The sequence below is a fragment of the Amblyomma americanum genome, chromosome 1 (assembly GCF_052857255.1).
Source record: "Amblyomma americanum isolate KBUSLIRL-KWMA chromosome 1, ASM5285725v1, whole genome shotgun sequence".
NCBI lineage: Eukaryota > Metazoa > Arthropoda > Arachnida > Ixodida > Ixodidae > Amblyomma > Amblyomma americanum.
Window position 1 is genome coordinate 437069979 of NC_135497.1, and position 16424 is coordinate 437086402.

The 16424-nt window shown below is 48.0% G+C and overlaps 1 protein-coding gene across 1 annotated transcript; it reads right to left on the reverse strand.

The window, feature by feature from the left end:
• Positions 1 to 1138: 1138 nt before the first annotated feature.
• LOC144103983 (uncharacterized) lies at positions 1139 to 15220 on the reverse strand (the record flags this gene model as incomplete). The annotated part of the gene is given in 4 exon segments (XM_077636736.1): positions 1139 to 1648; positions 5046 to 5228; positions 10984 to 11313; positions 14882 to 15220. Coding segments are annotated over 4 exon segments (1257 nt in total), but the record flags the coding sequence as incomplete, so codon positions are not given.
• Positions 15221 to 16424: the final 1204 nt, after the last annotated feature.

Sequence of the window (16424 nt, forward strand, 5' to 3'; positions counted from 1 at the left end):
TGCACACAACTGATCTCAGTTCTTATTTTTGCGGCGCATATTAACGTGTATTAAACAAGTTCAGGATTTTCTTGTTTTCAGCTACAGTGTTGACAACGGGTATGCCCCATTTGCGGAAAGATTCAAACTCAGCTATATGAGACATTTTACATCTAAGACTAGAGCTCCATTAGGAATAGCAGTGATAGTGCCTTGGCTTAACAAAAAGCATGTGTGCACTCCTTGTGTTCTGTCCGTCCAAATTAAGTTTTGTAGATTGCTGCATAATCGTGTTTGTCTATAAGACTCGTCGGTTTAGTTTGTGGCGTATAACGTCCCCAATCTGCACACGGGATGTGAGTAAGGCCGTAGAGGTCTCTGGATTAATGTACCCTATCTGGCGTTCTTTAAACTGACCTCACATCGGGCATCACACGGGCGTCTTTGTGAATTTGCTTTCATCTAAATACCGTCGCCACTGTCGGGATTCGAATGCGAAAACTTCAGCTCAACAGCCGAAGGCCATAGCCCCTGATATAACGCTGCGGACGCATATACAACGTTGCTTAATACAATGGTTGCTTTGTTGTTTTGGCCTTTTCTTGGCGCCATAATCTGACCAAATATATATGCGAATGTTCAGCGCAGGCCGTCAACAGCTGCCCGGAGAGATGCGCATTGGTTCGGGAAAATTATCGTGCTTGGGTTCTGCTTTTGGTACCTGTTCTTCTTTAATTGCTGATGCATTGCATGCATGTTTAGTGTCAGTACCAGAGTAAACTTCGGTGCGTCGTGTTGTCCTTTCTCCTTCGTATGCGTTACACGCGCCGTTGCGGTCAGGATTTAGACTCCATAGCCTTTTTATTACGCCGAGTCATCTTTTAATCACAACGTACAACCTGTAAATCATGACATTTCGGGCAGCAGTGGAAAACTGCTTTTTACCACCATAGAACTTCACTTGAAAAAGAAATATCTAGTGTCACTTAATGTGCAGTCTAGAAAGAATAAGCAAACGCCGCATTGTTGTTCACGAGAAGACAGAAGTTTATTGAATAAATCTTTTGAACTGTGTGTCATAACACATCATTTAAGCAAAAAGACTAGCCGAAAAACAGGGGTCAATATATGTCCTCAAGATTGTACGGAGGGTAGCAGATCGATACATTATAAAGATAACTTTTCGCTCATCTGTCTTGACAAGTTGCCGTTCTTATACGTATAATGAAAAAATTGACTGTTCGCTACATAGTTAGAAGCGGCGTTATGTAACCTTTGCCCAGACAGGCGCCAGAAACAAACAGAGCAGGTATTTCGGCCTCGTCGACGAAGACGGCATGCCTGTATTGGAGCCTGGCTTAGGACGCGGGCGTTGGCCGCCAGCTGTCTTGTTCTTTGACCGATACGTCGTCACGCTCACGGGTATCTGAAGCACAGGGAATGTGCGCGGCGCTGCGTGCAGGGTCACCACGACGGGCTGTTGCCAGCGCTTGCCCTCTCGCACGTCGAATCTGGCCGCGGCCGGAAGGTAGCCCGGTGCAGACGCCACCACCATGTAGTCTCCCGGAAGGAGTATGCGCCAGAATTCACCCTGGTCCGAAGACCAAAATCCCACCGGCCGGCCTCGAATCGTGAGCAGGGCGTGATTCACAAGAGTGCCGCGATCGTCCTGCGTTGTGAGCCCTGTCGTCTTAGCTGCGGGACTAAGTTCTTGATTACAGGAAGGCGGCTCGAATAGAAGCGTATTCACCGCAGTCCCTAGCGGTAAAGATGATTAACACTTTTTATTACAGAAGAATCTGCGCTTTGTAATAGTTTAAATGGTGCACTTAAAATCAGTTACGAAGATTTGGCTCCTATATTTCTTTACAACTGTTTTTTGGACGCTTTAAAACGCACCTTAAGTAAATACTCTCGAGTATCAACGGCTCAGCGCGTACGATTGCCTGACGGCCATAGAATTGAGCTGTCAGTTATTTTGCGCATTGCTTAGCTTTATGACGCATACACCCTCTGTTGTCGCGGAACGGTCTGTTCTTGGCTTGGTCTCTTTATTACACAAGAAAGCGTAATGCATGAACAGCAGTCCTAAGTATACCTAGGCCATCATGACGACAAAACCACAGCAATGACAAGAGCGCACATTGAAGAGAAACAACAACACAAGCGCTAACTAGCAGCTCACTTCTTATTTTAATATTCAAGTTACAATAATGCCAAACCATGTCTTTTGAAGGCGTGTTTTACGGGGTTTCCGCGTCAGCCATGCAGCGCGAAAGCAAAGGTGCATCTCGGATAGTGATCGAAAATGGGTGCGTGAAAAGAGCGGAAAAAAATGGCTGTGGTTTAGCTCTGGTTAAACATGGAATGACGAGATAGCTTGCCAAGAGGGACTCGCTCAGTCGAACTGCAAAGTCGGTCTTTCGCCGCTGCGTCTCGCTGGGCTTTCCTTCTTCATCTTCGTCCCTGGATGTTGATTCACTTTTCCCCCCTCTCCACTCCTCTGCCAATCGGTTTCGCCGGCAGCTGGCACTGTGGCCACGGCGCCGCCACGCTGTAGGCTCGAAATTCTAGCATATGTAGCCGCGCGGAGCGCACACCAGTGCGTGCTCTGACGTCACTCCGCGCATGCGCACAACTGACGAGGCGGGTGGCGTCTGCTCCGTCGTCGGCGCAGCGGCGAGTCTCGCGGCGCGCACACCAGCTGCGGGATATGACGTCACTCCGCGCATGCGCGCAGCTGGCGCAGCGGTGGTGCCACGGCTCAGCGCGAAGCCACGCTGACCTCGCGAAGCAGCTGGCGTAGTGTAGCTATCGCTACAAAATTGCCGAATGCTCGGCGAAAATCAGGTGGTCATCCCCGTAGAGATAGTGCTGAAACACCATCCTTCAGGTAGTGCCGAAATTTTGCGCTCCACCATTCGGCGTATGCACAGCAGTTGGCACTGCTTTGTGTCCAAGGGATGAGTTAATTTTCTCGCTATTTGTACCGTAGCACATACCAGACTGAGTGAATATTTGTCAAAGTGAGAGCAGTGAGGTAACCTTAAAAAGGTTATTCGGAACCTGTCATATCACTTGACAATAAGAACATGTTGGCAAAGAAAGCCAGTGCTATCAGCCAGAGAGACGACTTTGGCTTAAACCTGGAGGCATTTTTTGGCGGCTACAAATTTGCGAGGTGGATGCCAAGAATGCATTTCCGCACTAAAATTACAACGCTTGATGAAAACATCAGCAACTTGAAGAAATTTCGCGAACAGATAGGCAGTGTATGTCGCAACGAAACAGAAAAGAGAAATAGACTAACTGGTGAACTTAAATATTAGACCACCAAAGCAACAGGCAGCTGAGACACATTTGCAGCTGTACAGGCGTCACCGCTGCGCTTCGCGAAGCGCTGCCGCTGATAGCCGGCGAGAATAGGCTGCACCAGAAGCATGCGCGGAAAAATCTGCCTCCCGTGCTCGTCGTGCATGCGCCTTTACAGGCGATTTTTCCAAGCTGTCTGCGCCAGCGGTTCTCTTTGGAGGCTAGCTTCGCGAAACACGGCGGTCACGCACTGTGTTTCCTTCTCAGTGTGAAGCAGCCTGCAAAACCATGCCAGGCGTTGGTCTTCGCTTTTGTGTCGTGATATGAATGTAGTATAATTTAATAGATACTACACTATTTAAACATGACAAGGAAGTAGAAATTCATTCATCGAATGCTTCAACAAGCCACCTCCGTGTGGTATGAAGCTCCCATCATGAAATTACCTCCTGAAGCAAGCGGCCGCTTTGCAAGAGTAAGGGCCGTCTTCCTGACTGTGCCAACGTAATCTGCGTGCCGCTGTGGCCCAACAAATTTTGGCTAGGTGGCTGAAATATGTTGGGCCACAGCGCCAAGGGTAACCACGTTTTCGAAATTCTAAAGAACTGATATGCGTATTACTCTCGGTGGGCAACACGCCTCTTAATAATTAGGGAGCATAGCAGTAAAACCTAAAAAGTTTACTATTCAATTTTTGTTGCCCACCCTGTTAGTTAACACGTTTTAGCGCTATTCTGATGTAATACACTAAAGACGATACTATGCCGAAAAAGTGTTCTTCTAATTTAAAAAGCCTATTTTAAAAAAATTGCGAAATGTCTTAGGTGAAACACTGTGTAGTGACGCTTCATGCCCGCTGGCTGATGTCGCTGGCAATTGGCTGTTGATTGCATTCGGGATTCGCCTTCCATCATCACGTGGTGGTGACAATGTCGTGAACAGTAGACGAGCAGCCTAACGTTTCACTAAAAAAAATTGTTTATTGGGCTCACCTGAGCCCACAAAAAATTGAACATTTCGGCAGCAGCGATAGCAACAAGCGCGTTCCGCGGTCGTCGAAGAACAGAGTGACCGGCGCTGCATGCCACGCTCAGTTTAAAGCGGATGATGAACTTTAGATATAATGCACGAAAGACAACTGCGTCAATCTCGGACAATGTAGTAGAATTTGCGCTCCGCTGCAATCAACTAAGATAAACTTGACCGCTTCTCGCGTCAGAAAGTGATAAAGCCGCGTGCCGGCAGCTTTGAGCAAGCACAAACAGACATTATTTTAAACTTTCGAGGCAATATTTTGACTGGCGATGTATGGAATCTCGAGCGTCGGCCAGGCGTGAACCGCGAGCGAGCAGCCAATGCCCACTAAGGCATGAATTTCACCCAACGGTTGCTGGGGCGGTTTGGTCTCCTCATCAATAATAGCTTCGCCGTGGTTTGTACGCGGTTACTTTGAAAGTCGACTGTGAGTAACATTTCTGGGTTCTTTAAAGCTGATATCCAAGATTTATATCGTTCAAAGGCATTGCTGTTGCAAAAATCTTGGAAAAGGGAAGCGACCTCGATCTCAATTCCCTGGTTCGACCTGATCATGGTTTTCGCTAAGCACGGTGTGTGTCACTACATAGAGATCACATTCTGTAAGGCGTTATCTCGGGAGTATATTTCTAACTCAATATAGATAACGCAAAATGAAGGATAGGATAGGAAGGACATAATAGCAGTAATGATCAAAGAAATTCACCATTACCGCTTACCTTGACATATCCGCGTACTCCTTCACTGGGCCGCGTAACGAAGTCCAGTAGGGCGTCCCTGATGTCCGGCCACGACACTCGCATCTTCGTCAGGTTAGGACAACAGGGCACAGTGAGAAAAGACTGCAGGATACCCCGGTGTGCGTACGCGTGCTTTTCCAATGCGCCAAGGGTCGGCTGCCGCTGTCCGAGGAGGAAGACGGCTGTTACTCTAAAAGAAACCGGCAGCCTTCTGCGCAGCTGTGTCATGTGTGCTATACACATGTAAAGTTGTAATGAGCAGCGCTAGTAGTCTGATTACTTTCTTTATACACCATAATATTATATGACTAGGAATATTTGTAGTAGATTCGCAGGCAGATGAAGCCGAGATGGTTTGAAATGGAAGCATAGTACGACTTCTGCATTTTTTGAAGAACAGTTAAGCTATTATGCTCCGCAGATGTGGCCACCATTGACATAAATCCCTTGACAGGCGGAATGCGATTTATTAAATCCGCTGCATGCGCGATGTAGTCTTGTCATCCCGCCACAGCTCTTGAGGTCCAGATTATTGTTCACTTAGCTGCCGCTTCAATATCTTGCCTCAACTCCTCTTTGAAACTATTACGATATAGCGACTTGACATACCACCACACGTCATGCCCGCACGAGGCCTCAATGTGCCACTTTTATGCAGTATCTGTTGAGATGGCGCTTTGCAGTTGAATCATACGTGTTTCTTGGGTTTACAGCGTTGCCGTCCTAGCAGTATCATGTCTGTCGTGGCAGAAAATTTCAATGGCACCTCTCACGATTCAAGAAAGTATTCCCTGAACAATCAGAATGGAAGAGCTCACAAGCTCGTTAAATAAAATGCGCCTTTTGTGACCATTTTTGAGCATCAGAGTGGCCCCTATTGGAGATGGGAAGCTAAGAAAAAGCTGTGATTTTCTTTCCCATAGATAGCATCAGTTGAACGGTTTGAACGGGTTTATTTAAAAAGAACTACAGGTATGAGGCACATAAATTAATTGTTACAGAAGGAGTTCCCAAAGTGAAAAATGTCAGGGGGTCTACTTGTTATTAATTATATGTCATCATCATCATCATCCTGATGATCAGCCTGACTACGCCCACTGCAGGGCAAAGGCCTCTCCCGTGATTCTCCAATTAATTCTGTCCTGATCGTTAACCCACCGTGATCACATCTCAGTTTGTGTGGTTGTCTTGGCTGCTGACGCATGCGAAGAGCATGAAAGCCGCTACGCACCATCTTTGCAGACACCACGTCGCCTTACAGCCTAGACACTTCTCCTGAGGCAAATTAACAACGACGGGGCTGGTTGTTGAGGAGCTTCGGCTAGAAAAAGAATTCGTCGTGTAATAAAAGATTCAAACTTTTTTAGCTCCTAATGTTCATTCTCTTCTGTGTTCCTCTTTATACAGTGTTGCAAGCCTCAAAATGCCCGAAGTAAAAACGTGATCGCAGGTATGTTTCATGCAATGTAGCAGTTACTACTGTCCAATTGGTGTGCAATAGCAACAAGCACATTCGATTGTAGCTTAGATAAGAGTGCCTTTCGATGTAGGCTATATTGTTTTAAGAATGATTTGGTTTGGTTTATGGGGGTTTAACGTCCTAAAGCGACTCAGACTATGAGAGACGCCGTAGTGAATGGCTCCGGGAATTTCGAGCAGCTGGGTTTCTTTAATGTGCACTGACTTCACACAGTACACGGGCCTCTAGAATTTCGCCTCCATTGAAATTCGACCGCCGCGGCCGGGATTGGTTTTAAGAATGAAGTTCTTTTATCTGCCGTTGTCGGCGCACCACAGGTGACCGCGTCTTCTGAACGTAAGAACACGGAGCCGAGCCCAAATACTTAAGCGAAACTTTCCGTTTGCCCCTGGTACCTACGTTCCGCGTTGCCGTCTAAGCAGCGCATGCGTCAACAGCAGTGGCTTCCTTGTGCCGTGTTGGGCGAAGCCAGCGCTCAGCGCGAAGAAGCCTATACGCTCTGTCGTCCAGCCCGAGCGGGCGCACGCGCAGTCCCCGTGACGTGTGTGAATATACACCTTTAGTATACCGTGCACCATGTTACTCTTACCATTACCGAAGTGCCGGCAGCCTGCTAACCGCCGGTGAGCACGCGCCGATTCGTCCCGATGCTGCAGCGTGGTCGCAGCTGCCGGGTACCTGGCGCCAGACGGCGCCGTTAAGGCGATTTACGCATGCGCATTGGTTGTGCGCGGGCTCCCGGTATTCAGGTACCGGTACCGGTAATGGTAGCATGGTACACGGTATGCTAATGGTGTCTAATGAAGTGAGAGCACGACCTGGATTGCATAATGCGCGCGCCCGTGAGCAATTGGTCTCATCCGAAGCCATAGCGCCGATTTTCGGCACGGCGCGGAGACTGTTTCATACAGTGGGAACGGTGGATGGTAGTGTTCGTGGACTTTGAATTCGACCGCCTGAGCGAAGCTGCGGACGGATAGTTGTGATCGGCCGACACGAGACCTTGCAGCGAAGTTCAGTGTGTAGAATACATTACTCTAAAGCATTTCATGCTTACTCCTACTTTAGACCACTTAGAGAGTGCCTTTTTTTTGTTGGGAATATGCAAAAGTATTTAGAGCGAAATTCCTTTCCCTTGAGCGACGTGTTGTCAACGTTGAAAAATACCTCGCGAGCGCTAGAAACCAGAATTATATTTTTTAAGTATTCCGGAACAGGCAACTGTTAAGTGTTTTAAAAATAATAATGACAAGAGACAAGCGAAACATGCGCGGTCGTATGTTTTACAAAACATTGCTCAACTTGTGTAGATGAAGTGAAGAAAGGGTAAACCGACGCCGTGCACGAGCCGCGTCAATTGTTAACAATTTTTTCCTGCATTTCTTGCTTTTCTACCGAGTTGAAAATTTTGAAGCGTACTTAAGGGTCAATGTCTGGCCAGCATTTTGGCAAACTTCTGCTTGCAGTCTTACTCAAGAGCAAAAATTAAGGAGGCAAATTCGAGGGTGTCCAACGCCACGCCTGTAGCGACTGAAAAAGCAAAATTCTTTAGATATTGCTTTCGATGCTTAAGGGTATTTCTACAAATATCCTTTGTGAGGAGAAAAAACAGGGAACAAAAAGCACCACGACGGGCACAAAAAATCCCGCGGCAAAGGGGAAACAGTAGTGTTGCGATCCGTCATCCTGCTGTCAGCAAGTGTGCGGATGGCACGGGAAAAAAATATCCGAATTGGGCAGTACCCTCTATCACGGGCAGTTTCATATTTTGCTTTAATCTAATCGTTTCTATTCGCGATTGCACAAGTTTCCCTTTGTATAAGAGCGAAGATTTCATGGCTAAATAAGCAGTTGTCAGTTGGGGTTCTATGAGTGTCCTCCTTTTGCTGAAGTGTCGTAACATGCACAACACGTCAAGAAGCAGTTACGGTACAGACAATTTGGCCCAGTTCTCCCGAAGAGACTGGAGGGGATAGATGGCTTGAATTTCTACATGTATGCGGACAATATCACCATGTGGATGACCCGTGGCCACGACGCGCACATCGAAAGTACGCTACAGAAGGCCATAAATGAGGTCGAAAACTATGTCAGCCGTAGGGGCTTGCAATGCTCGCCGCAGAAGTCTGAACTTTTTTATAGACCTCTGCATCAAAGACAAACTAGAACCATCCCTAACATCAAATTACAAACTCAAGGGGCGGAGATTCCTCATGTTGAAAAAATCAGAATTTTAGGAATGATTATACAAAGCAGCGGGTATAACGGTGATGCAATAACTAAGATGGAAAACTGCGCGCAACAAACTATGCGGCTCATACAGCGGATTGCCAACAGAAGACACGGCATGAAAGAGCAGAATCTCCTACGGCTGGTACAGGCGTTCGTAGTAAGCCGTATCTCGTATGCTGCCCCCTTCCTTGATCTTAAAGTTGAAAAAAGGAAAAGATAAATGGAATTATCAGGCGATGCACGAAACAGGCTCTAGGATTGCCCATCCGTACATCCACTCACCGCCCCCTAGAGCTGGGTATGCATAATACCCTGGAAGAAATTACGGAAGCAGTGAGAACGTCTCAAATCGAACGCTTAGCCGGGACCACAACCGGCAGGGCCATTCTAGAAAAACTCAATCTTAGCCGAGATAACAGAACAACCGCCAAAGTTGACATGCTCGGAAAAATTCGAGACAATATAGTTGTACCCCCATTACCCAGGAATATGCATCCTATTCATCACTCAGTGCGCCGGGCCAAGCGGGCAGAGGCGCTAGAGAAACGCTTCCGCTCCTACAAAGACGAGGACGTGGCCTACGTGGATGCCGCTGAGTATGGTAAGAACACGATGACCGTCGCGGTCGTCAATAATAAACAACTCCTCAAAATAAGTCCCTCCATACTCTCGGGTAACCCAGAGACTGCAGAGGAAGCTGCCATAGCACTGGCTTGTGTAGGCACAAAAGCGAGATACATCATCAGTGACTCCAAAGTTACCATACTAAATTTCAGCAGGGGCCGGGTCTCCCCTCTAACGAATACAATTCTAAGCCGTCATGTAATAGACCGGAAAATTACGCTAGTCTGGACACCAGCACATGCATCCCTGCCTGGTAATGAGACGGCCCACGAGTTCGCCCGAGGCTTTTCTTTCCGGGCGGACCCAAGCGAGGTGGTCTTTACAGACAGGGATCGCATGGTGACCTACAGAGAAATTACACAACACTATCGCTTGCAACGAGCTAGACTTCCTCCAGCGGATAGATCCTTGTCCAGATACCAAGCCATCAACTGGCGCCGGTTACAAACTTACACATTTCCAAACCCGGCCCTCTGGAGTCTTATGTACCCAGGGCAATTTTCAGAAAAATGCGCGAACTGCGAACTTAGGGCCACCTTGGACCACATACTATGGGAATGTCCTCATGCTCCCCGGGAGGGACGAGGTATTAACACAAAAGATCAATGGGAGACCTTACTACTGAGCCCGACCCGGCGACTCAGTTACAACTCGTCCGATTGGCCGAAGCCGCCGCCGAGAGTCAAGACCTTTCGGCCGTCGTCTAGGCGGGTAGCCCTCTGGCTACCCTCTTTCTGCTGGATATTAAAAGCTTTCCTATCCTATCCTATCGAGCGCTTACCGCGTTTTAAGCATTTGTGATTAACTTCAAAGCATGAAGGAAACGACTTTGTATAGGCTCATCAAGTGCATTCACTCGCACTTCACGCACAGTCCTGTCAGCGACCTTCGTTTCTGTTCCGCAACGTAACGGCTTTAGATTTCAGATTCCAACGTGCAGAAATGGAAACTACAGCTATAGGAAACTACAACTACATGCTTGAGTCGCGCAATGGTCAGTTTGAATATTGCAGCTCTCAATATTCATTAACGAGTTGGAAACGGGGCTTTTAAAATTGGCGGGTCTTCAATTGGGTTCCTATAGGCTGCTCACTTGGCGCTTTGCTGAGAAAACTTCGGTAGCTATGACCATTTAGGGCGAACAATTTTTTTATCTCACTTAACGAAACTGTATAAATCACGGACATTATACTCCACCTGAGCCTTATTTCAGTGCTTCCAGTCTCTGATAACATATGACAAGACAACGAACAAAAAAGGGACGCAGACTACCTTCCATATTTTACATCCTGTGCATATTTCCGCCCCCTTCGCTGGGATGAATATTCCTACAGTAAACACCACCTATTCTCGAGCAGTCATCAAGAACGTTTGTCTTTCCCATCTCTTTTCAGCTGGTTTATTTATATAGCGAGGCCGTGAAATAAACTGTTGTGCGGGCCTGGTTCTTTACAATGCCCCCTACTCATGATTGCACCTGGCAGTTAAGCGGAAGAAGGCCGCGACTGTGCATAAAGGCGAACATAACGCTGTGCATTGCGTTTAAGTGCGGTGTGTGCTGCTGCACGAGGAAACCCTCACCCTGCGTTTTGTCAATGGCTCCTGGGTTTCATTAGTCGTTTTCGAGCCCAGAGAGGCGCACGAGTCGCCCCTGTCCTGCCTTGGCTGCTTCTGCGTGAACCGGCTGAAGATGTGGGAGAACACATCGTGGTCGGGGGGCTTGGGTCCTTTCTGCTCGTCGGGCTCTTTGCGAGCAGGTGTGGGCGTGTCCGTGAACAGGACGCCGCTGAGTACTAAGCGGTCGTTGCTGTGCGAGCCACGGTAGGCGGCGCTGGCGCTCGCCTCCTGCCTGGCCGAGGCGTCGATATTCAGCAGCCGGACGAGGTCGCTTCCCGCATCCGAGGCACACACCTGGAACCAGTCCCCTTCGTTTAGCCGTTCCTACACCCCGGCGCTGAGCGAATGTCCAGCTGCTGCACCCTCGAGGCCCAAAGGGCCTTAACGCAGCGCCCTGGCTGCGGCAACCGCCAATGGGGTGCCTGACTAGGCATCCCACGTAGTGGTGGTAAGGGCGTCACCCTTCAGGTCGCAAACGCCAACACCTCTCTCTGTATATGATTACCTAATAAATGTTTTCACCACCACCAGAAACAGTGACTACTCTTCCCCTTAGAATTTGGTGCTAGCATTTTTATGAGTTTTTGCTTGAATATTGAGGTTATAGTTTTCTTAAATAAATATGACTCTAATTAGTTTAGCCCTAGAAGAATCATCCGTAACACCGCCATGTTAGACCAATTGAGGGGCCCCTCTTGGTCGTGAAAATTGCCAATACCGAATTCCTCGTGATTTCGTTCTGGTTTCATGGGGCTTAACGTCCCAAAGCGACACATGGGTTATGAGGGACGCTGCAGTGGAGGGCTCAAAAATTTTAAACATCTGGGGTTTTTTAATGTGTACTGACATCACGCAGCACGCGGGCGTCTAGCATTTCGCCTTCATCGAAATGCGAACGCTGCGGCAGGGATCGAAGCCGCGGCTTTCGGGTCAGCAGCCGAGCACCATAACCACTGAGCCACGGCGGCGACACCAATTTCTTATGAACTGAGGCAAACTGAAATCATGAATGAAGGATAACATGATATTAATTCGTAAGAAGGGCAGTATTGAAGACTCGAAATATTACAGCCCGATTAAATTGTTGTTTGTTACGTGTAGGGTATGCAGGAATTTTTGCAAGGGATTCTTCTAGTAATCGTTCGTAAATAAGATGAACATTAGATTTCAGACAATCAAAATACCAGGTCGGCTTTCGGGAATGCTACTCAACAACAGATCATATTCACACTATCGGTCAGGTATACAGAAGCGAATAGGAAGTAACCACCTCCTACACAGTTTTTATGCATAATGAAAAATCAATTTATCCAGTAGAAACATCAGAAGCCATGGAGGGATTTATAAGTAGGGTGCAGAACAGTCTAATGTAAAGGTGCTGAAAATGATACACAGGGACTGCAATGTGCCTAGTGTTCTCCACCTGACGTGGGAGAAAATACTAGTGGCAAAAAATCTCAGACAATATTATACAATCATTCCTCTGCTGCTCATTGCCTCTCTACAAGGGCTGGTCGGAGGGTTGAGCTGGGAAGAGCCCGGGGTAAAAATTTAGCCAGGAACACCTTACTAACAACCAATTTTTTTTTATGACGATGCCCTGCCAAAGGCTTGAGGTACGTACTGAAGGAGGACTAATTGTGAACCTTACATTTTAACAACCAGCTTATCAGCTGGTGTAGGAACGATATCATTTTATCCTTCGCCATAATCCTAAGTATGCCTGTGGCGCCGCAGCTACTGGTTGGTTGTTTTCGGAGCTTGACTACGTTGTTTTCGAGGTTTCTCCTGAGAAATGTTTCTGCCGGCAGTCTGACAAAACTCTAGACGATTGAAATATTGTCATACCAATATCTTGGTTTCGTACCAGTGAGTTGCCCCGGAATAATTTCTACCGCCTTGGTATCTTTATTGTGCGCTCACATCGCACATCACACGGGCGTCTTTTGCGTTTCGCCTCTATCTAAACGCGACCTCCGCGGCTGGGTTCGAACCCGGGGACACTGGATCAGTAGCCGAGCGCCCTAACCACTGAGCCACCGCAGCGTGTAAAAAGGACGCTGTTCAATTATCCTTTCATGTCGGTTAAAAAGTCTCATGCACTGGATATGTTCCAGTATTTCCTCCCTCCTCATTGTTTTCATACTCCTTATATCACTATATATAGCGATGTTTGTATATATCCATTTAAAATGTCCGTCATGTTTATGCAGTTCCTTGTGGCTTATGATACGTTTTCCTCTCATTTTTCTTCCGCAGTAATGCCAAGAAAAAAGCGCTGTGGGTAAAAGATAAATAAAATAGTGTACACAGCCCTCCTCAAAAAGCGGGGTCTAACCCTCCATCCACGGTGGCGAGAACGTTCGTCTTCACCTCTGAGAGACATGGCGTCAGTATGTGTCGTCAGCTAAGCGAAGCAGAGGAAACACTCAGGCGATGACTACAGTTTTTGTATGAACTACAGGTTGGTTTATCACAACTTCACAACTTTTTAGATAAGCAGAACAAGGACAACGAGAGAGGACCAAAGAGCTAGAACATACAGGCGCTGTGAGTCAAATGATTTCATTATGGTAACCAAGCATCCATATATACATACCGAGAAACGCGCGTAAAAAAAAAAACATTAGGAATTTTGTTGAGCCAGACACTCTGGAAATGTTTCGTTGTACATTTGTTTTTTTTTTCTTTATTTACGCTACATGTATGTTTTGTTTACCTTGGCAGGTGGGCACATTTCTGCCGTGTCCGAGTTCGCAAAAGTTGATCTTACTTTTTATCTCTCTTGTCTTGGCTTTTTTAAATGCAGTCATCAGTATAGTACGCGCCTCTAAGTATTTAGTGTTTCCTTCTGTGTCTTGTTCCTTGCACTATTTTTGAGACCCGTTGCCTGGGCTCTGTTGCTTGCATCAAAGCAGTTTGCAGCTCATGATAAGATCGCAACAGTCGTCGGCGAAGTGTGAAGCAGAAAGGAACGTGATTGTGGAATATCATGTGTGACGAATCAGCGGCTTATCTGGCACAGCTTCCTGCATGTACAGTGGTGAGCAGCCCTGTCTAGAGCGCGTCGACGGTGCTCTGCGGAGCAAGTCAGCGCCATCTAACGTTAGGCATTGGGTTTGAGTTATGCGCCCCGAGCGCATGCGCAGTAAAAACAGAACGATGCCTGCTCATCGCTTCCTTGTCCAGCCCCCGCCTTGCGACTAGTTTTGTGTCGCCAGGGCCGCGCCTCCTGCATTTCTGACGTTCTGACGATGGCCAGGGTGTCATCGTGCCGCCGCGTTTCACGAGTGTAACGAGACGGCCAGCAAGCAAGCGCGCGTGATAGCGGGTGATCGCGCATTTCTGGATCCATGTTCCTAGATTTGTACGTATGCCAAAAGCCGTGTTTTTTGTAGCTGATAGCGCAGCGCGAAGACACGTCATCCACAATACGCCAGAAACGCATCGTGCGTGCTGGTAAAGCGGCAACCTTATACGGATACGACGGAACCAGACATAAAACAACCAACTAGTCCCAATTCTCCCGCACTCAGCCTGGTGGGTGTTTGAAACGCGTGAACACCCGATATCACTTGCACTTGCTTGCCTAGCCACCTCGTGATTCGCGCGAAGCGCGTTGGTTTTCCGGACGCTGTTACATATCATTGAGCGCGGCCCTGGCGGTGTGAAGCGCAAGCACTGAGCGGAAATGTGGCCGAGAACCCACGAGCAGGCACCGCTTTATTTTGGCTGCGCATGCGCACGGGATGCGTAACTCAAACAAAGAGCCTAACGTTAGATGGCGCTGACTTGTTCCGCAGAGCACCGTCGGCGAGCTCTTAACGAGGCTGCTCACCACTGTACGTTGCTTAATGCTCACTTTGTGGAAGCTGTTGGACCGGTATCCCGAAAGGTGGAAGAGCAGGTGTAGCTCGGTGTGTTTGAGCAGCGTGGCCAGATGCGGGTCCGAGGCTCGCCTATCGAGGAGGTAATGGGCGAAGCGCACCAGCATGCCGTCGCCCGCGGGGAAGGCGGCACTCAGCTGCACGCGCGGCACCAGGAAGGCCCGCGAAGAAGCGTGCGCCGAGACCACCAGTGCGTAGATGGGCGCCTCACCGCCAGCCACGGTGTCCAGCCGTGTGGCTTCCGGGTGGGCGGCGAGCAGCGCGCGCAGGACGTCCAGCTTGGCCGGTATGCTCTTGAAGGCGAACTGCTCCATCTGCGGAAGACCATCGGTCGAAAAACTGGACTCACCAGGTAAGAAATGTGGTTTTGGTCATTCCGTAGCAAACGTCCCAGGTGATGCGCACAGTCGTCTCACAGTTGTGTAAAAAAATTAATCATCTTTCGATGCCTCGGGGATTCGAAAACCTTGCAACTGTATTTTTTTTTTGGCGGGGGGGATTATTTAGTGCGTTAGCACTGAAGTAGGCATTCCCCGCATCTAGCGTTGTGTGCGTTTTTCTCTCAAGCCTGCTTGGTGGGAGGCTGCTCTGCTGCCCACTGGGTGGTGGGAACTTGCACAAGTGTGTGCGTGTGTGTGTGTGCGCGCGCATGTGTGTGTGTTGGTGTGTATGTGTGTGCGCGTGCGTGCGTGTATATATATTTATACACACACACACGCCTAGCAACTGGTCCACCGTGGCAGGTGGAAGCTATTTAATCGCGAGAGGTTTGCTCCGTAAGAGCAACCTGGGCTTCAACCGAAGCCAAGACAGCTAAGTCCCGCCGATGGCAGCAACTGCCATAAAGGGCAGTGGCGCATCGCTTTAAACCGTCGCACCACTGCGCCAGGAGGGGTATGAGGACTCCCAGGGATTTATGATTGTGAAGCAGAGAATGATCAATTCCTCATATATGGGCATTGACTCATTAATGCTATCCGAACAACTGCGTCCGTGAACACTAGATTTGAACACAGAAAACAAAGTGAAAACCGAAGTGCTATAGCGTGCACCTAATTCGTATTTGGTCTAACAACGCAAATCGACTATTATACTTTTTTGCTGGCTCGAGCACTTTTTGAAGTTTACGGCTGGGCACAAAACGAGCCGGCCGTCAGAAAACTTCACATGGTTGGGTGTTTTTCTCAACGCTGCCATCATTTTTCTTCTCTTGTATGTACACAAGTTCAGCATTAATGTAGAATAAATTAAAAGAATAAATGTCGCAGTTTGCTCAGTTATTATGGGCTTAACTGCTCTGAAACAGTCTTAATTTGGACTTTTTCATGCATATACTACTATTTTTCTGGCTGTTCAACAAGCCTCAAGCATAAGAAGTCGGCAAGGTTAACTGACAATGGTCGAGAAAGCGGAGGTCGAATGCAGTGTAGAACTAAGCGTCAAGACATCAGCTAACGTCACTAAATCTGAAGCGGCAAAACAAAGTTAGTGGACAAATAATAAATGAAAGAAATTATT